Here is a 27114-nt window from a genome sequence, read left to right as displayed (position 1 = left end):
GATTCCAAAAACAGCAGACGAGTGCGATCTTAAGATGACGCCAACACATCTTGGATTGGGTTTGAAAATTTATCGTGTTTTGTGTAAGTAACATGCTACATAACATAATTTTGTTTGGAGTGTCACAAACATCACAGTTCATTTTAATAATTGATTAGCAATGCAGTTAAAAAGACATTATATGGTCGTTGAGAATTCATTTGGTCATTGAAATTGTTGGAAACATTTGAATCTGATTTACCGCACATCATACTCGTAATGCACCTAACTCGATATGTGAAGAAGACGATGTACAGAACATTCTTTTCTATCGGTATCCACAAGGTGCTGCCTCCTTTTTTCTTGCTTCCTGTCTATCTTTCATGTTTTGCTACGTAATTATTTTTTGCAACAAGCAAGTTAAGTGATAAAAAACAAAACGCAGTTGGGACGACACATAGTTTTTCTCCTAACGCTATGAGTTACACAGCAGCACAATTTGACGATGAAATGGCCTGCATGAATTAATAGATATTCTAAATATTGCTTTCTTTTATAAATAAACCTTCAAAGATGGCTGATTTTGCGTTCGATGCTAGCTTAGGGAACAACTGGTTTCTTTGAAAGGCCGATATGCCACAAACAAATTAGCTGCTTTGTGAAAATTACCTCAGTAATCAACTTTAATTGTTTACAAGATTTCTTGGTGACCTACTCTGGTTTTACTGCCTTTTCCAACTTTGTTTCAAGAAAAAGTGATCAAAAAGGTAACTTTAAAAAAAAAACTTTCTTATAAAACTAGTGGTATTGGTTGTAAGACGGGTCTGACTTCACAGGCCGGGTTCGGGTCTTGTTTGGGTTTCATGAAAAACGGGCTTGATTCGGGCCTGACTTTGCACTTGTATCGGCATTTTTTTCAATATGCTTAGCGAGCGAAGTAGCCAGCTGCTGGTCCTGACCTAATGTCATAGAGCCCTAAAACCCTATGTTTAAGACCAATTGTATTTTGGTCTTTTGGTTGTCTTCGTCTTTTCTGAAGCTTTAATACAGGGGTGTCCAACTCGAAAGCACCGCCGTGACAATCTAGGTTTCAAAATATACTCGCGTGCCAACGTTTGGTAGGCCTACTTTTTTCAAACCATGTCTTAAACGTCTTGACGGTAGAAAAAAATATGTTGTCAAACGCGAGTAATGAGTAAACTTGTTTATTATACTCCAGAAACCTTTTATATCACCATGTTTAACCATGTCGCTTAAAGCGCAGAATCCATAACATGGAATATAATACGACAGCATAAAGGCCCGGAATTATCCAGAGTTGGAATTTCAAGCGCCTAAAAGTAGATGGATCAAGTCTAAAAACGACCAATTTATTTAGTGGATTTGTGTAACCTTGATACTGATCATCTTTACTGAAGTTAGAACAAAGGCCAAAAAGAATCAATATAAAACTATTAATTGCGTGACAAATTTTAATGTTTACCATCTAGATGTCCAAAACTTGCGTGCCATTTTCAAATGCTTTGTGTGCCAATTTTGGCACGCGTGCCACGTGTTGGACACCCCTGCTTTAATATATACGCTTGTCAATAAAACTTTCCGGCCTAAACGGGCTTCCCCAAAACGATTCGGGTTCGGCCGAGTTTCGTGCTTCTACTTTCGGGTCGGGCTCCAGTTTCAGGCCCATTTGCAACTCTGTGTTGTAGCTTTCTCTGTTGACACATTTTCCGTGAGGCATTTGAGAAAAAAAAACGATTGAGTCATCATCATCCTAATGAACATGTCTTTGTTTGATAAATTTTTTTGTATTTTCACATTTTCGTATTTATAGTGCAGCATTTTTGGGTATTTTAAGTATTTTTTTGCTTTCAAAAACGCTCAGATGTGAGCAGTAATGTATAAAAGTTCAATTTGTTACTGTACCTTAAATGTGTTTTCCATTTTATTTCCCCCTTTTTACCACAGTGGTTTGCAAGGGGGCGCATGAGTGACGTCAATTTTTTTAGTGCTGTTAAAAACAGGGTTAATGACGTCATAGATACGCAAAATTTTGCATGACGTCATCATATGACCTAAACTATGTTGTGACGTCATTAACCTATGTACGTACAATTGTACACTAGACCCGATCTTTTAAGTTTGGCGGTTAAAACGTTTTTTTTTTAGCCTAAAAGACTTAATTTAAGGGCAATATTTTGCAATGGCAGAAGAAGATCTGTTTCCACCAGAAATTCAGAAATTGGTAAGCAATACAAAATTGTGTCACGTCTAAAACTGCGGGCCCACTTGACCCGCTTGGCCCAGCACTTGGCCCGCCTCATGCAAGTATAAAAACTGCGGCCTGGCTTGATAAAGCCGTGGACACGCCTGTCACATGTCATTAAATTTTGATTTCGACAAGATCTGAACGGCAAGCAATGGATGTAGTGGGCCCGCAGTTTTTCCTTGCGATAGACGCGACAAGCACAGGATATAGTGGGCCCGCGGTTTTTCGATACGAGAGGCGGGCCAAGCACTCGATATATAGTGGGGCTACAGTTTTTATACTTGCAAGAAGCGGGCCCGCAGTTTTCCAATTGCATGAGGCGGGCCAAGTGATCCAAGTGGGCCCGCAGTTTTAGACGTGACCGATACAAAATTGTGTTCTAATAGGTGTTAAAATGTTTTTTGCTCCATACACCCTATAAGTTTACAATTCAAATTACAATCGTAATTATGTGGAAGTAAGTGCAGTAAAAACAATGAATGCATTATTGACAAAACGAGTTAACCAGTTCACTTTAATTTACTTATATATATTGCAGCCCACAGAATTTGGGTTTCGTGAATTTGGGAATTTGACCATTGAAACTGGCCAAGGTGTAAGCAATGATCAAATTCGATACAGCCTCCTGTCAGTCGCAAACATTTATGGACTTACATTTGTTGGTTGTCGAAATGGATTGAAGGTAAAATTGTATGTGTCAAAAATAGTTTTATTGTCACAGGGTAAATTATGCAGTGGTATATATTTTTTACCAAACCTACTTCAAACGTATGGTGCTTTTTGTTTCAAATTTTCTCACCATGTTTGTTAAGTGTACAGCCTCAATAGTTGACTTTTTAGACCAAATATAAGTCCCCTATTGGCTAAAATTGTTTTTATTTACTTTAAATTAAAAATCACAGATTAGGTAATAACGGTAACATAAAGCTTGCAACGGTATTTGAATTTATTTAATCATTTAAAAAAATCTGTTTAGGTATTTTCCAGTAAACAGCTATTAGAAGCCACAGATGAAACACCAGATCCAATTGCAAATTTAATTTTGAGATCTCCTCCTCATTGGATTGCTGTGAGCTCTGATAACCTGACACTAGCTGTTTGCAGTACTGGTGACAAAGGCTTGCAAGTTTTATTTTTTGACACAAGGAATCTTGTAAACAAGGTAATATGGTCACAAATGTTTGCTAACACCATACAGGTTGTAAGCACTACTTTTTTATCAATAAATTTGTCTGTAAAGATTTTTTTACAAGATAAAAATGGTAAATTTTTGTTGTTAGAAGTGCTTTTAAACAAGTGTTTTTGTAATCTACATATAATAGCAAATAATTTCTTTGTCAGTTGTGTTTTAAAGACCATTTTTATCGGATCTTTTGTAGACTACAGTACTTCAAAACTATAAACTTTATCAAAAAGAAATTTAAGGTCACTGGTTAAGAACTTTACCAAGCTATTGTTTGTTTAAAATGATGCAGTATTTTTTTTGGGGGGGGGGGGGGCAACCTTTAATTTGCAATACCCAGTTGTTGTTTTTTTGCATTAATGTTTAGACCAAACCAACAAAGACCCCATTTGCAGTCCATATAATTACCAAATCAAATGAAAATGTTGTGGATTTGCATTGGAATCCTGCCCAGGAAAATGCATTCTATCTTGCAATGTGAGTTCACTGTTAGTATTTCAAATCTAAAGCATTGATTTATGTGTAGTATGGAAACTGTAGGCTGAGGTATGTGAAAATTCTAAAGCTTAGAATATTGTTTTGTTAGATGTGTGTCAGATGGCACTTTTCAAATTCTGGCTGTGCAAGAAAATGTCCAAGAAGTTGCGAAAAAATCGTCAGAGTTTGGGGCCTGCACAGGTATTGTTATTGTTCAAAATGTTATGATATACATGGGATTTGCTTGTTATAATATACATTGATTTATAAGAGGGAACAAAACATTTTATAGAGCTTGGTAGTGCATATAAATTTTTATTTGTACCTTTATTTAAGCTTTGTCAGACATTATGAAATATAAAATGTTGCAGAATATTGCATATTTTTTAAATCAAAATTGTTTTGAATTCAAAAATAAAACCATGCCCTTAGTGTTTATGGTTTACTTTATGTATTTGATAGTTTGCTGGAGTCCCAAAGGAAAGCAGATGGTGATTGGTAGAAAGGATGGTTCACTTCAACAATACACACCAGTAAGATTGATTACTATGCATGTTTTAAAAAATTTGTAAAAGATTTTCTTGCTGTACAATGTTATCATACTATTGCTACAATAAAGATGGGATCACCTTTCAAGGCAAGAGCTTGATATATCTTTCACTGTTAAATTTAACATTTTTTCTCACATTTTCAAACCATTGGCTGGTTTAATGGTAAAAGTTACGGCCCAAACAGACATAAAAAGCGACATGCTTTATTTTTCAAACGTTTGGGCAAATGCTCATGGCATCATCAGTGATATAAAGGCCACATCATTGACTGGTTATTGCAGCCATATAAGCATAATTGGCACTGGCCATGTAATTAGATTCTATGGTAACCAAATGATTTCTTTCAGACAATGGAAATTCGACGTACAATTCCAGTTTGTGAGAATATTGACCAGAAAGTGAAAGTTTGTGATCTTTTATGGCTTTCAACGTATCAGGTAGCAGTAACATATGTTGCTGTGCCAGAAAGCAATGAGGCTGAGGCTGCTGGTGGTGGACAGCCAAGTCTTTTTCTAGCCAATCTACCACCAGCAAAGGAACAAAACAAAAGTATTGTCTGGACAATTTTTGAAGATCCGTGTTATGGTAAGATTTACTGACTAATCCACGTTAAGTGGTAAAATAAGATGCTATTTGCTCTTGTGTGTGTTTTGTGGGTCTATATTTACAAATATGTTTTTATTTCTTTTTGTAATTTAGTTATTCAGCCGGTTTGCACCGGTTCTATAGAATATAAATTCTATAGAATAAAGTCACATTTTTTTCCTATTTTAAAATAAGCTCAAACAGTAAATTAATCTGCACATCTATACTTTTGTGATACAGGAATGTCTGGCCCTCAAGCCCCACATTTTTATTCCAACTACTTGGACAAATGGAACCTTTTTGTGCTTGCTTCTTCCAGGGCCTCGGAAACTGCAGTGCTTGGTAAAAATAAACAGGTAAGGACCGCATGGTTATTAGGGATGGGCCAAAACTGGTCGAGCACCGAGCATCTCACATCCCACCCTCGGCCGAGCCTGCTCGGTGCATTGTGACGTCACAAACATTCCCAATTCCAGCTAGTTTTGTAGCTTTACTAGGTCTCTTACGTCACCAGCAATTTTTTAAGCTGTACAGACCCCAGAAATACGAGCTATTCCAACATCTGACGCATTTAATAAAACAGTCATTTTTGTTCTTGGATGACCTTTCGAACATAACTTTCGTATAAATGGGCATGAATATGCAAATTTAATGCTCGGGGCAGCTTGTTCAACTGCTCAGCCGAGCACCAAGCATCAAAAATAGCGATGCTCGGTACCGAGTACTCGGGTTCTGGCTCGACTCAGCCCATCCCTAGTGGTTATATTACTCACATAAATACTTGCTTTTCTGAATGAACACTTGTTTTGTAAAGAATGGCTGGGAAATTTGGAACCTTGACGACTCGTGTAGAGTTCAACTACCAATGCAAGAAGAAAGTGAACAGTCACCTCTTGGAACCGCTGTCATGTACAACGCCAAAAAAGGGATTGTAGTTGGTTGGTGGTGCTTTTCTTTCGTTAGGACACTAATTTTGTAGTGTTTTCAAAACAGATGAATATGGTGATTCACATGACCCATTTTTATCTGTACTTTTTTTTTGATATGTATCTCATGCATGTTCAAAAACATCTTTCTGTTGAAAAGATACCTGTGATTTTTATAAGATAAAGGGGGTGAAACCTTGATCTCCCGTTAGCAGCAATGTTAATGTCATAATATTTATTTGTAATAATGATTATATTTGACTCAAAATGTTTGTGGAGAATAAGTCGCTCAGAATCTTCTATCAATAAAAGCACTACTAAGGGTTTGATGCACGAGCAATTGAAAAACAGTTTGTAAACCACTATAATATGTCGACATGTTATATTTTTTTGCTAGATGACACTAGAGAGTGTGGTCCGATGCCAGTCTACACAATGTTGTCCACCGACGGGAAACTATGCTTGTTTCATATAATCAACCTACAGCCAGTAGAAGATTATCCAAATCTGATTGTTGAAGCAAAACAACTTTCAATTGAAGGGGAAAGATCAGCAGTACCCAGCAATGTAATATTTGCTCACGTTTTATAACTTTCCAAACAATTTACAAAACTTACAACAAAATATATTAGACTGTTATGATATTTTGTAAATAGCACTGACATTCCAAATTGCGTTGTCTGAACCAGTTTTCTAAATTGTGCGTCAAATTTTTTTCAATATACTTTTTTAAATTAGAAGTAATAGTTTCTCTAAAGTTTGTATGTGATGCTACTAAAGAACATTAATTATACAATTGAAAAGCATCATTTGCAAACAGGTTTTGAACCGTCAAAAAACGGTTTAACATATTAACTTAGAATTTTTCTGTAGTCTGGCAGTTTGGATGTTGGCCTGGCCAAACCTTTGCTGACCCCTAGTGGAAAACAGAAACTGGCTGTGAAACCATCACTGGCGATTAAAACAAGCACGCCGAAAGTAAATCTTGGAGCAGCACAAGATAATAACCAATCTCAGGTAACTAAAACATGTCTCTAACCTAAATTCATCTCACAATTTTTAAATAGATTTTAAATGTGTAACTATGCACTTCTAGCCTATAAGGTCTAATTATTGCAGCTGGTGACAAGAGATTGACGATATGAGCTAATGTTGCCACCTTACAGCACTCCAGTATGTGATTTAATCTGATCATTTTCTCTTACAGTATCCCTGCTTACTTGCTATTTTCATTTCTAGTAATAAATGTGTGACTAACAAAGTTTTTTGTCATAATTTGAAATATTGTTTTCCACAGTTGTCTCTTACGCCTGTGCAAGGATTTCAGCAGCCAATGAAACCTCTATCAGAAGATAAAATTGCAAGAAGCTCTTCGCCGGTTGCCAAATCTCTGACAAGCTCATTTACGATGTTGAAGTCCAATCCAGCTTTTACAGTAATTCAATGGATTTTTAGTTTCTCAGCAGATTTGTTTGAGTGGTAGCTTATAGGGATGGTCCAAAACAGCAAATGTTCTGTTTGGTCCAACACTGAGCATCTCTTTGTAATGCTTGTTGCTTAGCTTTTTTTACCCTCTAAAACATTTAAAAAATGTCATTTTAGTTCTTATCCTTTCAAACACTAGTTTCGCGTATTAGCAGGGCGTGAGTATGTAAAAAAGAGCATGAAATTTGCATATTTATTAAAACTAGTCTTTGAAAAGGTATCCAAGAACAAAAATAATTGTTTTATTAATATGCCATATGTTGGAATAACACATATTTCTGGGGTCTACATAGCTAAACACACAGCTGGTGACAGAAGGTACCTTGGAAAGCTACAAAACTAGCGTGAAATTAAGAATGTTTGTGATGTCATAATGCACCGGCCGAGCATGCTCATCTTATGGTAATGCTCGTGCTCGACCAAATAGAACATTTGCAGTTTTGGCCCATCCCCAGCACAGAGCATCAAAAACAGCGATGCTCGGTAAGGTTCTGGCTTGGCTTGGCCTATCACTGGTAGCTTCTAACTCAGGGGTCGGCAACCCCTGGCACGCGTGCCAAGATTGGCACATGAGGTGGTGTTTCGTGGCACGCCAACCAATTTGCGTGTTTATATTGAAGTAACAACTTAACCTGTTACACTGCTTGTTTTCAGTTTTTATCATGCCATTGTTTTAAAATTAGCCTTACATGCACAAAGCACTCTGCTTTCTCTTTATTATTGATACCTGCTGGCAAGAACTGCTATTATTTAGAAAAACGTTGGCACGCGAGGTCGTTAACACATGGAATTAACAAGTAAAGTGGCACGCGTCGCCCAAAAGGTTGCCGACCTCTGTTCTAACTTGACCCATGGGCGTTTGTTTTGTAAAAGTTGCAAGCCACTGCTTTACAGTGGGCATAAAACAAAATAAAAAACTTCTTATCACCTAAATTATGTAATGTTTTGTTAAAGCAACTGTTGGCTTGAAAGCAGTCACAGCAAGCTTGCTTTTGTTTTGTAGAGATTACCAGAGTCTCCAGTACCAAGTATGCCTGAAACAGATTTAACAAGTTTAACACAACAGCCACCTACCATTACTACAGAAGCACTGCCAAGTCAAAACAGGTAGGGAATTCTGTAAAGGGAAATGAATGGGTGTTGGTAGAGAGAAAACATCCAAGTGTAATTTTGTTATTAAGTCATGGATTGTAACATTCCCGAATGGACTCAAATAAATGTAAAAATGTAAGAGCCCTGCTTTTGTTATGAATCATTATTTTAATTTCTCAAATGTCTATTGTAGGAGCATGTTAAGTAAGTTGCAGACAGTGCACACTGTTTCAACCTATAAGGTGTCATCATTGCACCTGGTGACAAGATATTGGCATCGAACGTGTTTGGTGAGATGTGGCTTTTTAGCCTGTTACTCACAACTTACTGGAGTGCCCTTCTATGGTTACAATATCCAATACAGCCTATCTCTTGTATGGGGAAAATGATTAAACAATATTTTGGTTAAAACTGATCTTTTTGGTCCAGTGCCCCTGCATTGAGAGTTCAAGCAACAAAATCTGCCCAACACAATGTGCTAGGAAGTGGGTCACCTTTCAAAACTCCTCAGCCAAAACCCCAAACTCCAGTAAATTTGGAACAACCAGCTCCAAACAGAGGTTACTTGCTAGTTGTACGATTTGGTACTGTACTCCATTATACCACCAGTTTTCATTACAAAATGACTGTTTTAACAGAGTAGTAAATAATGTTGAATGCTCTAGCTTTGTGATGCTATGCTATGTATGGGACCAAATTTCTGACAAAGCTTGTACCTTTTATTCTAACTTTTTAGTGAACAAAATGACTTTTTTGACAGAGTAGTAATTATCCTCAAATACTCGACGTTCAGATGTATAGGACTATTTCGTGTTTTTTTTTGTGGCAAAAAGTCTCTAAAACGTTTTTTTTTTATTCTAACTGTAGTTTCATCTCTTCCATCATTTTCTGAGGCAACACCTGAAAGCTCAGAAAAGCTAAAGCGTAAATCTGTGATTGGAAAAACCAGAGGTGAAAGCTGTTTCCTTAATATCTACTGATTTAATTCTCAAAAAAAATTGTTACGGTCAAGCGTTATTGACAAAAAATATGTTTTTTCTAGAGCGAGTGAATTCAATACAGTCAACTGATGCTGAAGTGCTTGCTGACAGCATTCGTAGTGAGATTGTCGACTTTGATCGTGAGTTGGCTTCTTTTCTACAGGAATCTGTTCCTGTTAAACAAGAGGTTGAAGGTCTGGATGTGGAAATAGCAAAGTCTGATCTTCAAAAGGTGAAACGTTAGTTCAAGAAAAGTAATTTTTGAAAAAAGTGAGAATTAGATATGTAAAAAAGATTTATGTTGCTTGATTTTAGTGTTGTCTGATTGTTTTGTGAAGAAAAGTGCTTTACTATTTGTCTTCTTAATAATTGGTAGTTTTTTTGGTAGTTAATTGGTAAGTATTTTTTTAGTATTGCCAGCGATAGAGGGGATTTCTAGGGATTTCTATAAGACCAAATTGTGTGCAATTTACAGCAATTAGATATATGTTTAATGATTAGTAGTAGTTTCATCAAATTAAATTTACAAAAATTATTTCAAGTTTGTAATTTAAACATTTCGTTAATTTTATTTGTGTTTTTTAGGACGTTGTCAAATTGTGCGACTTTCGAAATGACATCATAAAACTGACTACTGATCAGCACGATGAGATTAAAACGGCTCGTACACATTGTTTGGAAACATTCTCAGCACTGAAGAATGTTGAAATGAGAAAAAAGAGAATTGAAAATCCGGCATACAGAAATGCTTTACATTCAAGACAGTTGGATCTGGCAGACAAACGAAAAATGAAAGTAAGTTTATTTGTTTTCGTGAAACAAAAACAACAAACATTTATGTATTGTGAAGCACCAGGCATTTAGCAAGTACTCAGTGCTTGGCTAAATATTTTAGACATTTAAAACCACACCGGTAAATGTTAAATTCTTTGAATTACTGTCCGTATAGTCAGACATGTTTGTTTAATAAACTGTCCAAATCTTTTTTTGAAAAAATGATTTAACGATTTTTTTCTTTAGGATGAACATCTTTTAATTTGTGTTTCAGAATAATGAGATTGTGTTTGCAAAAAATTTGTTAAAACAACTGTTAAAACAACATTGGCTTGTGTATCTTGTGAGTTGTGTTGTAAGATGCAGTTTTGTTTATGAAGTGCAAAAAAAGTGTTAACATTTTGCTAAACAAACATCATTTTTAGGATGTTCGTTCACAATTTCAATACATTAGAGAGGCTATCAAGCAAACTGATTCAGCTTTGGACGAACAATGGCAAAAGTTTATACAAAGCCAAAAGTCGTCAAGTGTACGAAAATCCAAACGCAGAATGCAGGTAAAGTTGTGTAATTTTTTAAGCCATAATGTTTCAAGTATTTTTTTCTAATTTCTGATTAAGTAAACTACAACCAATTGCTTGTCACTAAAACCCAACAAACACGTAGTTTAGTGTGGTGCTTTACAACCCTTTTAAGCTTTCAAAACCCAATTAAGGTTACATAAGTTGTACAACTTGCAATCGAAAGGTGTCTGAATTTTAAGTCATGCTGATCTAAGCCTCAAAGATTTAATTTATGTTCAAATTTATTTTGCATGTTGGCATTGTATGTCGGCATATGTTTGTTGTGTATGGTAATTTGCTTTACAAACAACTGTTAACAAATGTTTTTATTCTAAAAACAGAAAGAACATTTTTGAAAAAGCAATAAAGCAAACAGCTGATAATCAAAAGTGGCTTACAATTAACAAATACCATAGTAACATAATTTTTCACCCTAATACATATTGTAGATGGAAGAAACAAATATGATCCACAAAGTGATTCTTAACCAGATGCAGGTTTTGCACGAGAAAGAAAGAGCCATTATGCTTCTCGGCCAACAAATGGATAAGTAATGTTTTATTTGATACAAAACTGAATCCAGCAAATTCAAAAATTGACTGTTTTTTGCAGGTTAAAGTTACTGCAAAGCAGCGCTATGCAGTCACCACTGCCCAGCTACTACAAGCAGAACAGAGGTTCATTTGGGGCAACAGGATCAGAAAGGTTTTCAAAATCAGTTTTGTAATGAGTGTAAAATATCACCTAACATGTCCTGTGTCACAAATGCTCAAAACAAAAATCACGCTTAACATGACAATCAATAGAGTGAGCAGTAGCTGATACTATGGCAGGCAACATGCTTGAAGATGATCGCTGTTTTGCCAAACTGTAATACTGAATAGGAAAACACATTTCGAAGTAAACAAAATCAGACGATGTATAAACTATATTTTGACAAGAGTCTAAAAACTGTACAGACAGAACCTCAACATTTAGCAGGTGGAGAAGCATAACTGCATCACATAAACACACTCACTAATCGGTTGCCATCAAAATGTGTTCCGTATTTAGCATTACACTGAACATGGACTTAATACTTTTGCCAGAAGAGCTCTATAGACTTGATGGACTTAGCTAAGCTCTAATCTTTATGTATAGTTCTATTACTTGAAGCACTGACCAATTTTTTTTTTTCACTTTTACAGTGCTGACCTGTCACTACTTGCTGATTCACTAATTCATGATCAATCACCTCGAACCACAGCTCAGCCTGCCAGCTCACAAAAACAAAATACAACCATCAAGATTTCTCCTAAGAAAACAAGCCAGCTGTCTCAGATTCTAGGAAGCAGAAAAAACACACCTGTTCGTGCTACATCTGGTATGCTAAAACTAATAAACTGCATTGACACAATAGAAATGTAGAAATTTGTTTTTGTCATGCACTAGAACAGGGCTACTCAAACTTTCTTGCTCTGCGACCCCATTTTAGAACAGAAATATCTACGCGACCCCTTGATGGGTATGATGCAAAGAAATATTTTAAATATATACCATTTAATGGCACCTATAAAGTCTAAATTAATATCTAACTTGATACACAGTCTTAGTTTTTATGAAGTCATAATCTCTATTGTGACGCTTGTGGTATCTGCTTTTCGCATTGTTTGCACACAATAGGCATAAAAAAGTCTGGCGCATATGGTTACTAGGCTGGTAATACTCTTTTAAGTTCTACAAAATGTCTTTAGAGCAGTTTGAATACACGGGAATGATGTTTAAACAATAAATGTACGCACATACACCATTTATTGTGACTGACATAATAATCCATAATGTTTCGCGACCCCAAAATTATATTACGCGACCCCAATTGGGACCCACAGTTTGAGAAGCCCTGCACTAGAACAGTGCTTTATAACTCTTTCCAGGCCAATAGCAGGATTAAAAGAATACGTGGACCATTCTATTTTTATTAGCAAGAGTACAGTGAGCAAAGTAACAAAATGAGGACTTATTATTTCAAATAGAATTTCAAAAACTATATGCTAAAATATCAAGTTCATCCTTAAATATAGTGGACATCTTGTTGGCCAACCAAGAAAGTCACTAAATACCAATAGTATGGAACCACTGCGTTAGACCAAACTGTACCAATGTACATCTTTGCTTGTCCTAAATGGTAGAGCCACTAACACAAGAACTGACAACAAAAAAGTTTTGTTATACTGAAATGGCACCCCAACCCTGATAGCCCTTACTGCCAGCAATTTTCCACAAATTGCATTTGAAATATTCGCATTGCTCTTCATGTCACCTAAAGGTATTTCGCAAACTTGTCTGGAGTGAGTTCTTGTATTAGTATTTTCCATCCTAAATATTGTTTTTTGTAGCTGCAAAACACACAAAGTAACGAAACTTATTTTCTCAGGGGCGCGATCAAACTTCATTGTTCCACCAATGAATCGTCGAAAGGACTTGAAAGCAGAATCTTCATTGCAAAAATCAGAGTTATCTCAAGCTTCTTCATTTGACAGTGAACCAAGCGATAGTTACTCAACAGATTTAAGTAAATATGTTGCTGCAAAAATACATATATACAGTGTGCAAGTAAATTACTACTTGAAGTGGGCAATACCACTTACATTGTAAGGATTTTAAAATTGACAAGTTTTAATGGGAAGTTCATCAAATGCCTTTTTTGTATTCTTTTTTTTATTTTTTTAATTACGCTTAACATTATGAAAGATAAGAAAATGTACTGTTAATCAAAATTTAACATATTTATCATTATATTAGGCAACATATTACCTAGCTGTGACATCATAATCTCGGTCATGAGATTGACAAAGTATGTGCTTGTATTAATTTTGGACAATCCCATGTAGCAAAACTAAATCTTTTTCGGATTTCCAACTTTTATTTTTCATTTATGTAATTTTTAGTCATCCCACTGATAGCATATTTTTACATAGGTTCTGGGACCAGTTCAGAAATTGCTAGTTCATCAAGATCAGTTCCATCAGTAAAATTGTCAGGGAGAGAGGGTAAGTTGTCATGAACTTTTACAAAAAATATCAGTGTTACCAATAACGAATATTTATTGCAGCACCACATGCAGGATTGAGTAGAATGGCTGAAATGCAAAGAGGTCAAGGCATCAATCAAACCTGGAAGTCTCTACCAGTAAAACCTGAACCAGGTACACAACATAATTTAATGGGTGATTTATACCAGAGTTATTATTTATTAGGGATGGGCTGAGCCGAGCCAGAACCCAAGTACTCGGTACCGAGCGTCGCTGTTTTTAATGCTCGGTGCTCGCCCGAGCAGTTGCACAAACTGACCCGAGTGTTAAATTTGCACATTCATGCCCTGCTAACATATGTAACTCGTGTTCTAAAGGGTGTCAATGAACAAAAACGTATGATTTTTTAAATGCACTAGATGGTGGAAAAACGCGTACTTTATGGGCATATACAGCTCAATAAAACACCGCCGGTGACGTAAGAGGCCTTGCAGAGCATTAAAGTGAGATGCTCGGTGCTCGACCAAACAGAACATTTGCAGTTTTTGCACATCCCTATTATTTATGGTGGAAAATTCTGTCATTTTTACCTCTTCTTTTTTGTAAATCTCTCAAATTACTGGCAGTGTATAATCTGTTGCTGCCAGGTATAATATCAAATTTATAGATCTCTCTTTGGCCATTGCATTTTATACCAATGTTTCGACAACCTATACAGGTCGCCTTTATCGTGCGCAGTACCATGCCCATTCAGTTCGTTTAACCCTGATGAAGGCGACCTGTATAGGAAGTCGAAACACTGGCATAAAAAGACAATTGCCAGAAGAGCTCTATAAATTTGATTGCTGGCAGTAGTAAAACAGTTCGGCGAATTTATCTCCTAGAAAACTCCTAACCCACTGTTTAATGTTTACTGTATTTTTCTTCTTAGTGAGCCAGTTCCCGAACCCCACTGCCCCGACACTGGATAAGGGATCATCGCCTAAACCAACATTTACTGCTCCACCACCATTGGCAACAGATCGTCCAAAAGCTTTTATCAGACCAGGTTTGTAATTTTGCTCAATCGGCTAATATATATACATATATATGTGAATTCATACAGTAAATCTAAACTGGAATTCAGTAATCCAGATCTTTACCTAATCTGGACTATTTTTTGATCCAATTAGGTCCAGATTAACCAAGGTTTACTGTAATTTCACATTTTGGATGTTTTAACTATGCCACAACACTATATTCATTACAAAATGAAAAAACAACTACATCTTGGTTTGCTAAAATCATTTTTTTTGGTTGTTAATTTTTGCAAAATTTTAGCAGTTGCTTGGAAACTATTTTCTTAACTGAACCTTTTATTGGGTAATCTCTAATCAAGATATTTAACTTTTTTTTTCTACTGCAGGGGACAAACCCATTTCTCAATCTCCCTCACCACGAGGAACATCCACATTAACATATGGAGGACCTGAAAATGAAGTCCCACACACTAAACCGATCAAGTTTGATGGTGCAATGACTGAGGCAGCTTCAAATCTTAACAACCCACCGAAGGTCTGTGAAATTAATAGTGATTTTTTCAAAAATCATGACATGCAAAAGGGCTTGCAAATTTGTCCAGCCCTTTTTTGTATGTGCAGTATGATTAGTTGCTTATTCCATTGTTGATGCATATCATTAGTTAAGAAAATAGTGCAGCTGATTTCAAGTTTAGATCAGAAAAAAAAAATTTGTTGTCAATAAAAAATGGTCTGTATAAAAGCTATTTAAAAAGATTCGGAATCATAGACAGCAAAACATTAATTTGTTTGAACAGTTTCACTTAATGAAAAACAATAGAAAACCTTGGTTGTGTAGATTCGATAAAGTTAAAAAAATGAGTATGGATGAATAGCGTAAATCTTTTATTTTCAGCAAGTAAATTACAACAACAGAATAACACTGACCGTGACGCCATTGACACAAGGAAGTAAATACAATACAAATATGAAAGAGACCTTTCTTTGACTCGTCTCCTTTTTCATGAAATCTCACTGTCATTGAGTATCTTACAAACTCATTTGAAAGCGCTTCAAAGGCAACACAGCATATCACTTGCTTTCATACATGCCAGAATACAAAAGAAAGAAAAGTCTTCTCTGGTGTTGTTGTTAAGCAACATGTTTCAGCTGGGAACAGTATAAAAGAGCACCTCTGTTAAAAACAGGCACTGGTTAAGTTTAAACAGTTTCCAGTTGATGGTTTATTGCATGACAACATTGCCTAAATGTTTCACTTAGCTATCGTAGATCAGAGTCATGACACTGTACTAGCAAACACAGTTTTGTATTTTAACAGTTTGTTTTAACAGAAAAACAGTTTGTATTTTGTTCCAAGAAGTAGCTTATGGTTTGTGGGGCCACAGCTAGTTTAAGTTACCACCGACCTATGGACAAGAGCAAATCTGTCATTGAACATTAGTGTAATAAAGTTTCAGTCAGTTAAAAAAACACTTTCTTATATTGACTAGTTTGGGTCGGAACAGAAAACCATACCGAGGAATATGAATAAAGCCTTGGCAAAGAAAAGTAACTTTATAATAAAATCTCGATTTAATTTTTTCAGGACTTTTTTGGTTTTTGATACATTACCAGCATAATTCCTGTTTTTATGTTTGTCAAATAAATTTGAATACATGTGCTAAATTTAAACCTTTGCTTAGGTTGTCAACATCAAAGAGCTGAGAGAACAACCTGAAGTTAATCTGGTGCCATTTTCAGCAACATTTCAAGCAAAGTAAGTTTAAAAGTTTTTTGAAATTGGCTTGTTTTGTAGCCATCAGCTCTTTAGGGTCCCAAGGGGGATTGCAATGCATTTCTTGGTTATTGTGTTAAAATCAGAAAGATTTAGTTTACTTTCTTCACCAAGATAGAAGTAAAAAAAAGGTTCAAAATACCTGCATGGCCATGCAAGTGTGCTGTTGGATATCAAATTAATAAACAATGCAACAGCCGTTTTTTGTCAACATCCACACTGACTAACAGTATATATTCACTGTCTTTCTAACTAGTCAACTATATAAAAATCTTAAACAACATGTGCGATTATGAAGTTAATATATTCATCAGAGCTCAAGATCACGATCGTACATACATGTACATATTCACTCATGATCGAGAGTTCTGTATAATAACGGAGGTATTTAGTTGCTGATTTCTTTGTGACTCATTTGTGTTCAGTAAATGTAATATGTACAAAGACTGTAACTGCCCCTATATGATAACTATGTCGACAGCAGTGTCTAAGCATAGCTATGGGATGGGCTGAGCCAAGCCAGAACCAAATAGTCGGTACTGAGCATCGCCGTTTTTGATGATAAGTGCTGAGCCGAGCAGTTGCACAAACTGGCCTGAGCATTAGGTTTGCATATTCATACCTTTTAAAGGGTATCCAAGAACAATAGGTTTTTGTTAATGCATTGAATGGTGGAAAATGCGTACTTCTGGGGCCTGTACAGCTTAATACACCTAGAAATGTTACAAAACTAGCGTATAATTGAGAACGTTTTGTGGCTCACAATGCACCAAGCATTACTGTGAGATGCTCTGTGTTCATCCAAACAGACTGTTGCAGTTTTAGCCCAACCCTAATAACAATTACTTTTATTTCAGGGCTGACGTTCCGCCGGGTGCAGCTGCAGAGGTACAGAAAGTTTTAGATTCTGTGGTGGCAGAACAACAAAAGACTGATAAACAGCAAACACAGTCGATGTCAATGTTGCCAAATTCTGCCACAACGTCAGGTCAGACATCAACACCCATTGACACAACAAAGAAAGAAAGCAGTTTAAGTTCATTGCTTGGAGGGCACAAGCCTGCTGCAGGTAAAATACCTAATAAAACCATTGATTTATTGTTTTGTCAACCATTTTTGTCAAAACAAAGAAAAAATCTTATGCTTTCCATATTGCATGTTCCATTATAAAAAAGAAACTTTCCTTTAGCTAAACTTTAAAACTTATAGCACGGCGATCATTCAACAAGCATTTATAAATCAGTTGCATAAATGAATATGTTCAAGCTTTTCCCAAATGAACATTTTTAACTTTTTGCCAAATGCAAGTGATTAAATTATTAACCTTCAACAAAAATTTTCCACTATTGTTTTGCACTTACTGTTTTGTAACATAATTCTGTTTGAAATGCCAAATAAATTGAAATAATAATTTTTCAGTTTAAGCTCTCCCAGCATAAACATAACAACTTAACTTTTCTGCAGCTGATGTTTCAAAGCGGATGACACCAGTATTTGGAAGTCTAAGTAGTAACACATCATCAAACTATGGTTTGGGAAACTTATCCAAACCAGGAAGCTCACCATTCTCGCTATCGTTAACAGGTATATTGTTAATTTCCACCATAAAATATTTCTTCACAAATATAAAAACGTTAAATATTTGATGCAAATATTTAAAGTTTTTTAAAAGCTGAGGCATAAGTCGTGATGGCCATTATTTTCATGTATATGGTAAACAAAATGTGTAAATTTAGGTGGTTTGGGTTCAACAACACAGACTAAGAAGATTGAAACTCTAAATACACCAGCACAACTAACTACAGGTAGCTTAAAAATGCATCAATACAGCCTTGAAAACATGAATGGTCCAAACATTCAATCGAATGGTTTTTCATGCAAAACAGATAATGGGTACATAAAAAAAGTATCTCATGCAGTAATGTTTTTAGAAACTGGTCAGACAGCCAACGGAAAACTAAGTATGGATGCTCTTCCGAAAACCTCTGAAAAGGTAAAGTTTTTGTAAACTGTCTTTTTATAAATCATAATCGAGCCGGTCTCCCAAGCATTCCCACATTGCAAGGCACAAGCTAGAAAAATAAGATTTAATTCTGAGACTGGCTAGATGTGGTGTAATGCCTACAATGGGCCTGACATACTATGATTTACGGATGCTTCAGGGCTGATCCCAGTGTGAATGCATGTACATAATAGCTGTTTATTTTATTGTTTTTTATTGGCCCTTTTTAAAATGTACAGACTGAGTTTGGTGGATTTGCGTTCCAACCACGAGGTAGTGCATCGTCACCTTCAGTGTTCGAGCTGTTAAAAACTTCGAACAGGAAGCAAGAAGAAAATAAAACTGGCCAAGGTTCACCAAAACCAACAGCAAACGAAGGTTGGGGGAAAAAACATAAAAGTGACAAGCACATTCATATAATTACCCAATTAAAAAGTGTGTTTTTATGCCACACGCTGATAAATTATATTTTTAACATTGTGTTTTCATGGGTTGGTATTGTTTTGTTTTTTATTATTGTTAGTCAACATGTCAGTTAGATAAAACCAGGTAAAAAAAGAAAAAGAGCATGGTTTAAATTACACAACACTTTACTTTTTAGGGAAACTACCCACAGCCCCGACAAGCAGTGCTACAGAAACCAGCACAAGGTCACCCTTAAAAACCCAACCACCCTCTGCTGAAAGTGCACTTACCTATTCACTTTCTAAATTGCCTATTTCTACCAAACCACCCCAAGCCCAAAAAACAGCCCCGGAAGAGGAACCACAAAAAACACCCCCAGCTATACAGCATGAACCTCAAAAAGATTTCAAACCCAAAATAGCCATTGCTGTGGCAACCGGGTCAGTCCCTGAAGGGACCGAAGAAGCACCTACTGAGACAAAGGTCCAGTCTGAAGTTGAGGTTACCCCTGGGAGTAAATTACCCCCTCTGTCAGCAGCCCCAGCCTCTGCAGGGTTTGGATTTGGGGGTACCCCTAGAGAGGGGATGTTTTCACAAGCTGGGAGCTCACAAGAAGGTGAATTATAGTAGTCTGCCTTTTATTATAGTCTTATTATAGCAACTATTAAAGGATAACAATATCAAGTTAGTTGTAATTTTGCTGTTAGATACAGTAAGCGTCAGTTAATCTGAACCCGTTTGGACCAAAAAAACCTTCCGGTTTAGGGGAAGATCCTGATTGTTGGTTAGTTCCAGCCTTACCACATTACAAATGTTTTGTACTTTGAGTTTTGTCTAAATAAGGTGAAGATCCGAATTAAGTAAATCTGGTTTAGCAGAGGTTTACTGTATATTAAAAACAACTTGTGATCATACATGCTTTCTAGCCAACTGTTTACATGTTTAGAGTTTAGCTTGAGTTTGCTGCTTACCTCTACATATATTACTGGTTGGAACTATGTTAAATTGTTTACCAGAACATAATATCTTTTATCAGGTCCAGTTTTTGGCAAAACACCGAGTCTAGGCAGTTTTTCAAACTTCGGAAAACCTGTGGCTATAAGCACAAGTGCCCCAGTTTTTGGTTCAGGTAAATATATTTTATATATTTTAGTTCATTGGCTTCCAAACTGTGTTTTTGTGTTCTGAAATTGGCGGCTGATGTTGAAAAGGTATTTTTAAGTTTGTAAAATGATTTTGAAATATTATCTGAATACAAATAACAGTTCAACAAATAACGTACAATTTACTTGTTTTCTTTTCATCCCACACATTTTTATTTAAGCAAACCTTTTCAATGTATTTAACACCTTCCAATAAACATTTCCTAGGGCTGTGTTATTACAAAACGTCTAGTTGCCACTGTTTCTTATAAAAAACCTGTTAGTACAAAAAAAAATCTACATTAACTGTTTACAAGCCAATTAAATACCAGGCCCTTCATCTTAAACTTAGACTTGTTGATATGGAGGTTCTTTTCTACGGGAAATTTGTTTATGGTTTAGTAACATATATTTTTGACATTGACATTTAAAAATATTATACTTCTAAATTTCAGGTAGTGCTGCTCTCGCTGCATTTGGGTAAGCAATCTTTGTAAACTGTATCAAACATATATTATCTCATCAAGCCTTTGTATGCAACAAGGCGTAGATTTGAAAAATACAAAAGCTGTGGACGCTTTGTTGTATAAAAATGCTTGAAAAAACTTTAGTGTTATGTAAATATGCCTCAATATTTCAAATCTTTTACTAGGGATGGGCCGAGCCAACCAGAACCCAACTATCGCTATTTTTGATGCTCGGTACTCGGCCGAGCAGTTGCACAAACTGACCTGAGCATTAAATTTGCAAATGCATGCCCTGTTAAATGCGAAACGAGTGTGATCATCACCGTAAGATGCTCGGTGCTCAACCACAAAACATTTGCAGTTTTGGCCCATCCCTTGTTTTTACCAACCTGAAAATTAACAATTAAATTAATTAATTTAAATTAACAATCACATTGAATCTTAAACTATAAGACTGTTGCAGTAACTGTATGACTTCTTGTAAAAGTCCTTTTTTTCATTTAGCGCTGCACCATCATTCGATTCAATATCCTCTGGCCAACCCCCTGCATCTGTTGCCTCCACATCTTCTGTTGGTTCCAGTGTGTCTACAGCGACCCCTGGTGGATTGTTTGGTACAGCTGCCTCCACAGCGACCTCCAGCGGGACTTTTGGATCCGTGACGTCTACATCTACAGCACAAAGTGGACTGTTTAGTGCTCCAGTCTCTACAGCGGCTCCTAGTGAATCTTTTGGAACCACAGCTTCTACAACGACATCTAGTGGTCCATTTGGTACAACAGCAACACCTAGTGGTCCTTTTGGGGCGGCTGCGACAACAGCGGCATCTAGTGGTCCTTTTGGCACTGCAGCCACCACTGCGGCACCTAGTGGGCCTTTCGGTGCCCCAGCCTCCATAGCGGCATCTAGTGGATCATTTGGTGCCCCAGTCTCCACAGCGGCATTTAGTGGTCCTTTTGGCACTGCAGCCACCACAGCGGCACCTAGTGGTCCTTTCGGTGCCCCAGCCTCCATAGCGGCATCTAGTGGATCATTTGGTGCCCCAGTCTCCACAGCGGCATCTAGTGGTCCTTTTGGCACTGCAGCCTCCACTGCGGCACCTAGTGGGCCTTTCGGTGCCCCAGCCTCCATAGCGGCATCTAGTGGATCATTTGGTGCCCCAGTCTCCACAGCGGCATCTAGTGGTCCTTTTGGTACTGCAGCCACCACAGCGGCACCTAGTGGGCCTTTCGGTGCCCCAGCCTCCATAGCGGCATCTAGTGGATCATTTGGTGCCCCAGTCTCCACAGCGGCATCTAGTGGTCCTTTTGGTACTGCAGCCACCACAGCGGCACCTAGTGGGCCTTTCGGTGCCCCAGCCTCCATAGCGGCATCTGGTGGATCATTTGGTGCCCCAGTCTCCACAGCGGCATCTAGTGGTCCTTTTGGCACTGCAGCCACCACAGCGGCACCTAGTGGTCCTTTCGGTGCCCCAGCCTCCACAACGACATCTAGTGGTCCATTTGGCACTGCAGCCACCACAGCGGCATCTAGTGGTCCGTTCGGTGCTTCAGCTTCCACAGCGGCACCTGGTGGGTCATTTGGTTTCGGAGGAGGTGGTGGCGGTTTTTTAAGCGGTCTTGGTTCCAGCGCAACAAACCAACCGGCATCAAATCCTTTCGCTGCAGCTGAGACCAGCAACACTGCGCAAAGCACTCGTAAGTTTAAAGTGCCTAAAAACACTCTTCCTTAAAAGTATCCCGCGCCGTAATTGTTAAATCTGCCCTACACCACGTATAGGGCTTGTGACGTCATCACCAACTCTTTTTATCCTATTTTAACTAATGCTTTTTTTCTGAAGTACTAGGTCATGCTTCTTGGTAGTTGGGTTTAAACCACCTTAACAATCAATCTTCAGTGGTGAAAAGTTTTTAGTTTGCGACATTTTATACTTTGTTTTATGTTCAGAGTCTTCGTTGTTCGGAAATACTGGTTCTGGCTCGTTTTCGTCTTCATTCGGACAACAACAACAACAGCAGCAATCTGGTTTTGGTTCAACTCAATCCCAAGGTTTCAATGCATTTAGCAAACCTACAACGGGTGAGTGTTTGTTGCTTCGTGTTAATTTGAAAATCTAAACCTGTTTTTCATTCGATCTAACTCAAGTCCGTGAAGTTCATGCAAAACTTTGCCATCTGTCGATCACCTTTTTACTAACTGATGACACACTAAACATACCCGGTTTAATTAACAACATCAATTTCGTAGGTGGATTCGGTTCGCCGCCTGCTTTTGGAGGTTCATCTGGCTTCGGTTCGAAAGCGGTATTCGGTACTACACCCGCATTCGGTTCTCCCGCCGGATTCGGATCACCATCGAGCGGTTTTGGAAATCCTGCAGCATTCAGTAGTCCGCCGGGGATTACCCCAGTTGCTACGTCAGCAGGTCACGTGTTCGGCTCAGTGTCAGGAGGCGGCTTTGCGTCGTAAGTATTTGATATCTTGGAACTATTTTCCAAGCGTAGAACTCATTAAAGATTCTATATATTTTACAAATATTTGCAGATTCGGTTCCCAGACCCAATCAAGCGGATTCGGTGGCTTAGCAAGTCAAAACACTGAAACGGGATTCGGTAATCTCGCCCAACAGAATCAAGGAGGATTCGGATCCTCTGGCGGTGGATTCGGAAGCACCGGAGGGTTTGGAGGCAGTGCACAATCTGGAGGATTCGGATCGCTGGGTAGTTCTAGAGGTGGATTCGGTTCCAGTGGTGGAGGATTCGGTTCAACGCCTTCTGGTGGATTCGGATCCTTCGAAGGCGGTGGTAACGAATCTAGCACTGGCGGATTTGGGGCCTCACCTCAACAACAACAGCAGTGAGTTATTCGTTTGGATTTGAAATTATCTTTAAGAAGCAAAACAAATTGTGCTGTAATTTCCCTTTCCCTTTCTTGAACCTTATGAGTTTACAACTGAAGTACCGAATGTGTTGTTAAATTGACTGGCATCGAGGTGCACATTATCACTTCTGCAATTTGACTTTCAGAAACAAGCCATCATTCAGCTCGTGGCGGTAAGAGGCTTAAATGAAGTGCACAGTAAGACTGTCTCTTGTGGACCATGGTGGATTTCAAAGCAAAAAAACTGCCTGATTTGCTATTTGTAAATAAACTACTGCTTGAAAATGGTTCTCTTTTTTCTGTGTAAAAAGGTAAACACTTTTTGGCAACATCGAGTGATTTATGCTTCGGCGTACTGTCATTTAATTCTTGACTAAAATAAAAAGGAGTGATCCCAGCATTGAACACATCAATGATGTATCTGCCTTAACTTTCGACACGGTACCCACCAAGTCCGAATGGCTCAGTTGGTAAGCCGCCAGCCATGGACACGTAAATCCGTCGGTTCGAATCCCACAGCAGACGAAAGCCTAAGCCCTTCCAAATGTAGATGTTATTAAGCCCGGCTCAATTAGGTAGGACACCTATCACAGTTTCGGAATCAATGGCACACAATTGCACTTGAAAATGTATGGCGATATGCAAATCTTCCCCTAAATGTACAAAAAAATATTTACAGCTGTTACAGCACACAGTGCGCACACAAAATGTCACTGATGGAACGAGACACAGCTTTCATCAACCCAAAGATCACCGAAAGCAACATGCAAAGTGCAAAATTCTTACAAGCTTAAAGAATTGCCCAGAAACGTAGGTTACAAAAACCAGTTGCAGTGCAATTCCTCAGGCCAAGTTCAGTCTTAGATTGAAATCCAATGTAAATGGATGTTAGCAAGGCTGTAAAGCAGTGGTTCTCAACTCGTTTAGGACATTGACCACCAGTTCAATTAAATAAATATCGTGGACCAGTCCATTGTTAAGTAGGGACAAAGAAAGTATCTACAACAAGCATATTAGCTTGGAATATATTACTTCAAAATAGAATTTAGAGGAGTGATATCAAACAATACACGGCCAATAACTTGGTTAAGCTTTTTCCTACTGAATATTCAATAAATTATATGCAACTAATTCCAGTTTATGACCAAATATAATTAACGTCCTGTGGGCCACTCAAAAAGTCACCATGGACCACCAGTTGAGAACCACTGCCATAAAGGCTATAAATGTCCTGTAGCATTGCATTCACCATCACACAGCACACGCACACTTGCCGCAAAAATAACACACTAAAAAAAATAATATCCACAGCAAGGTGGCGCCAAAACCAACACAAATATGCCATTCACTGTTGAAAGAAAAACTAGCAGTGCAGCAACATGGGTAGAAGAAAAATTGAAGGCGCAAAATGGCAATATCCGAAACTTGATTATGATTTATCTCGTAGCAATAGAAGAAAACGAAATTGTACGGCCTCGCAAAGGGCAGTGTTGTTTGATCGCTAAATGTCGGTGTAATTAGCTCTAAAACGAAAGATGGACCAACGCTTTGGAAACAAGAATTTGACTCAGTATTTGGAAACTAGTACCTTAAACATATTTTTTCCGGGTTGAATAAAATAATATTTTCCAATGCATGAGAAACACTAACCTAGCGAGAATTCAAGTGACCAAATGCAAAATATTCTATCATCAGGAATTCATACTTTTATCGACTTTAAACATATGGAATGCTCAAATTTTTGGACACAAGTGAGCAAAAAAAATTATCAAAAAATAATAGAAAATTTCAATACATTTTTCTCTTTTCGTAAATTCTGTTGTTTTCAAGGCGATAATCCTAGGAATTCATAATTTTATCGACTTTAGATATTTGGAATGATCGAATTTATGGACATACTTAAGCAGAAAGAAAAACAAGGAAAAATTTTGATCAAAAATATGCAGAAAATTTCAATACAATTTTTTCTCTTTTCGTAAATTCTGCTGTTTCCAAGGTGGTAGTTTATAAAACTCTTCTTTGGTCATTTCAAAAAGGTCATTGAAGTCTTTAACTGAGAGGTAGGTCTCCAAATGGTTGGGTTCGACTCCTTCCGGCAAATTGTCTGTATCTTGAAGCTCCTCAATCGTGTAAGTCAACCGGGTGACCGTTTTAAGTACGTCTTTTACTGGAATGGGTTTATGGATTCTCTGCACATAAGTTGCAAAATCACACAAAGTCGCACTTATTAGGGCTTGGTGACCGCTGATTCGGTTATAACGCCTTCAATGGGCCTGGCGTACTGTGATTTAAATTGAGTGTGTTGTGATCGCTGGTCTGCATACACGCTATAGGGCTGATCCCAGTTTGAATTTATGTACATCTTTTTGAAGTTAGAGTTGTATGGTATTTTTGGCGAATCTGACTTTCCACCAAGTTTAGTATAACGTAGTCAATACCAAGGGCTTCTTTTTGCTAAAATTCGGTATCAGTTTAAGTAAATTAATTGGAGTTGAACATTTTTAAAGAGTGAAGTTGGAGTCGAATATGTCAAAATGAACAAAGCAAGCCGAGCAAGTATTCGAAATTTGTTTTCAAATAAAGCAGGAATTAGGCCCGAAAGTTGGTGAAATTGTCACATAAATCAAACAAAGTGTAAAGTCAGGCCCGAATCAAGCCCGTTTTGTTGAATCTTAAGCCTGAACCAGGCCCGACTTCACTTTAAGCCATCACTTACCAATTCTTTTTAATTAGACTTTTCAGTTCAGTTGTGACTTGTGATTATTACTGCTTAACGTTTGAGGTGGACTTACTTTTTGTTCTGTTGATATTTTATCGTTCTTTGCTGTCCAGTATGGGAATGAATTGATAAATGGAAGGGGTTCGTGAAATTCGTGAATGAGAATCGGTTCGTGCTCAGGACGGTTTACTGTCAAAAACAACAAATCAAAATTCATTTAAATCTTGCGACATAAGTAAATGTCAACATAGAAAGAATTGAGCCTATGCACTCTTCAAGGAAGGGAACCCACAATTATTACTAACATTCCCTCACCATTGCAGTATTCGATGCTGGTTTCCATGGCAAGGCGTTTGTTTATATCCAGCTGTCGTTTGCCCGGTCCCTTCATCACTTCATCGGGAATTGAACTATGCCAGAGGTACAAGCCGTCGAAAGTGTCGAAAAGAACTAGAGCTAAAAAACGAAAATAATTCATTGCCACATATATCTATTGTTCAATTGCATACGTTGCATTAGGAATTGTTGTTCATAACTAACTCACAAGGTCAAGGGTTCTAATCCGAGCTAAGCCGATTGTGTTTCCCTAAGCAATAAATTTGAGTTACATTGCTTTAAACCAAGAAGACTTAATGGGTTGAACCGAATTGAAGCCACCTACTCTATAGGTCGAAATAAACTGGTACAATGGACTTGCAAATAAAGCAGGCAGCTTGACGGAGGACCAATAAAGGGCGCGTACAGATTCCAAGTGAAAACCGTCAATTTAGGTTCTCTTATACGACTTTATAATCTCTTCAAGACATTACATTAACGGGAAAAACTGACATTTTTAG

General features: G+C 37.5%; 2 protein-coding genes across 2 annotated transcripts in view; one reads left to right on the top strand and one right to left on the bottom strand.

Annotated features, from left to right (window-relative positions):
- The first annotated feature begins 1900 nt into the window (after positions 1 to 1900).
- LOC145203826 (uncharacterized) lies at positions 1901 to 23882 on the top strand. Its single transcript, XM_080076145.1, has 40 exons — positions 1901 to 2221; positions 2784 to 2927; positions 3222 to 3407; positions 3796 to 3905; positions 4015 to 4106; positions 4368 to 4438; positions 4804 to 5041; positions 5282 to 5397; positions 5856 to 5979; positions 6365 to 6534; positions 6841 to 6984; positions 7265 to 7402; positions 8456 to 8559; positions 8974 to 9104; positions 9412 to 9495; positions 9587 to 9756; positions 10110 to 10319; positions 10724 to 10855; positions 11311 to 11411; positions 11474 to 11566; positions 12049 to 12224; positions 13275 to 13412; positions 13819 to 13890; positions 13953 to 14045; positions 14803 to 14919; positions 15277 to 15425; positions 16573 to 16646; positions 17522 to 17733; positions 18129 to 18248; positions 18401 to 18469; positions 18596 to 18657; positions 18906 to 19044; positions 19268 to 19687; positions 20108 to 20200; positions 20669 to 20693; positions 21185 to 22377; positions 22628 to 22759; positions 22928 to 23144; positions 23224 to 23535; positions 23706 to 23882. Exons 1-40 carry the CDS (start codon positions 2180 to 2182, stop codon positions 23734 to 23736), a joined length of 6444 nt encoding a protein of 2147 aa, XP_079932271.1. The 5' UTR covers positions 1901 to 2179; the 3' UTR covers positions 23737 to 23882.
- Positions 23883 to 24174: 292 nt separating this feature from the next.
- The window catches only part of LOC145203825 (uncharacterized), a 48923-nt gene continuing 45983 nt past the window's right edge, over positions 24175 to 27114 (bottom strand). The window contains exons 40-42 of the mRNA XM_080076144.1: positions 26594 to 26734; positions 26352 to 26467; positions 24175 to 25748 (exon numbers count right to left, since the gene is read on the bottom strand). Of these exons, the coding sequence (XP_079932270.1) occupies positions 25512 to 25748; positions 26352 to 26467; positions 26594 to 26734 (494 nt within the window). The 3' untranslated portion in view covers positions 24175 to 25511. The remainder of the gene's footprint in view (positions 25749 to 26351; positions 26468 to 26593; positions 26735 to 27114) is intronic.

The sequence above is a fragment of the Phallusia mammillata genome, chromosome 8 (assembly GCF_965637545.1).
Source record: "Phallusia mammillata chromosome 8, kaPhaMamm4.hap1.1, whole genome shotgun sequence".
Taxonomy (NCBI): Eukaryota; Metazoa; Chordata; class Ascidiacea; order Phlebobranchia; family Ascidiidae; genus Phallusia; species Phallusia mammillata.
Note: the sequence above shows the minus strand (reverse complement) of the source record. Positions and strands in the feature narration are given on the sequence as shown.

Bases quoted from the DNA above. Each gene is read 5' to 3' on its own strand.
- LOC145203826 (XM_080076145.1), top strand. From the start codon at position 2,180: ATGGCAGAAGAAGATCTGTTTCCACCAGAAATTCAGAAATTG. The intron at 5,980-6,364 runs GTTGGTGGTGCT...TTTTTTTGCTAG, and splicing joins CAAAAAAGGGATTGTAGTTG to ATGACACTAGAGAGTGTGGT. The intron at 9,757-10,109 runs GTGAAACGTTAG...TGTGTTTTTTAG, and splicing joins CAAAGTCTGATCTTCAAAAG to GACGTTGTCAAATTGTGCGA.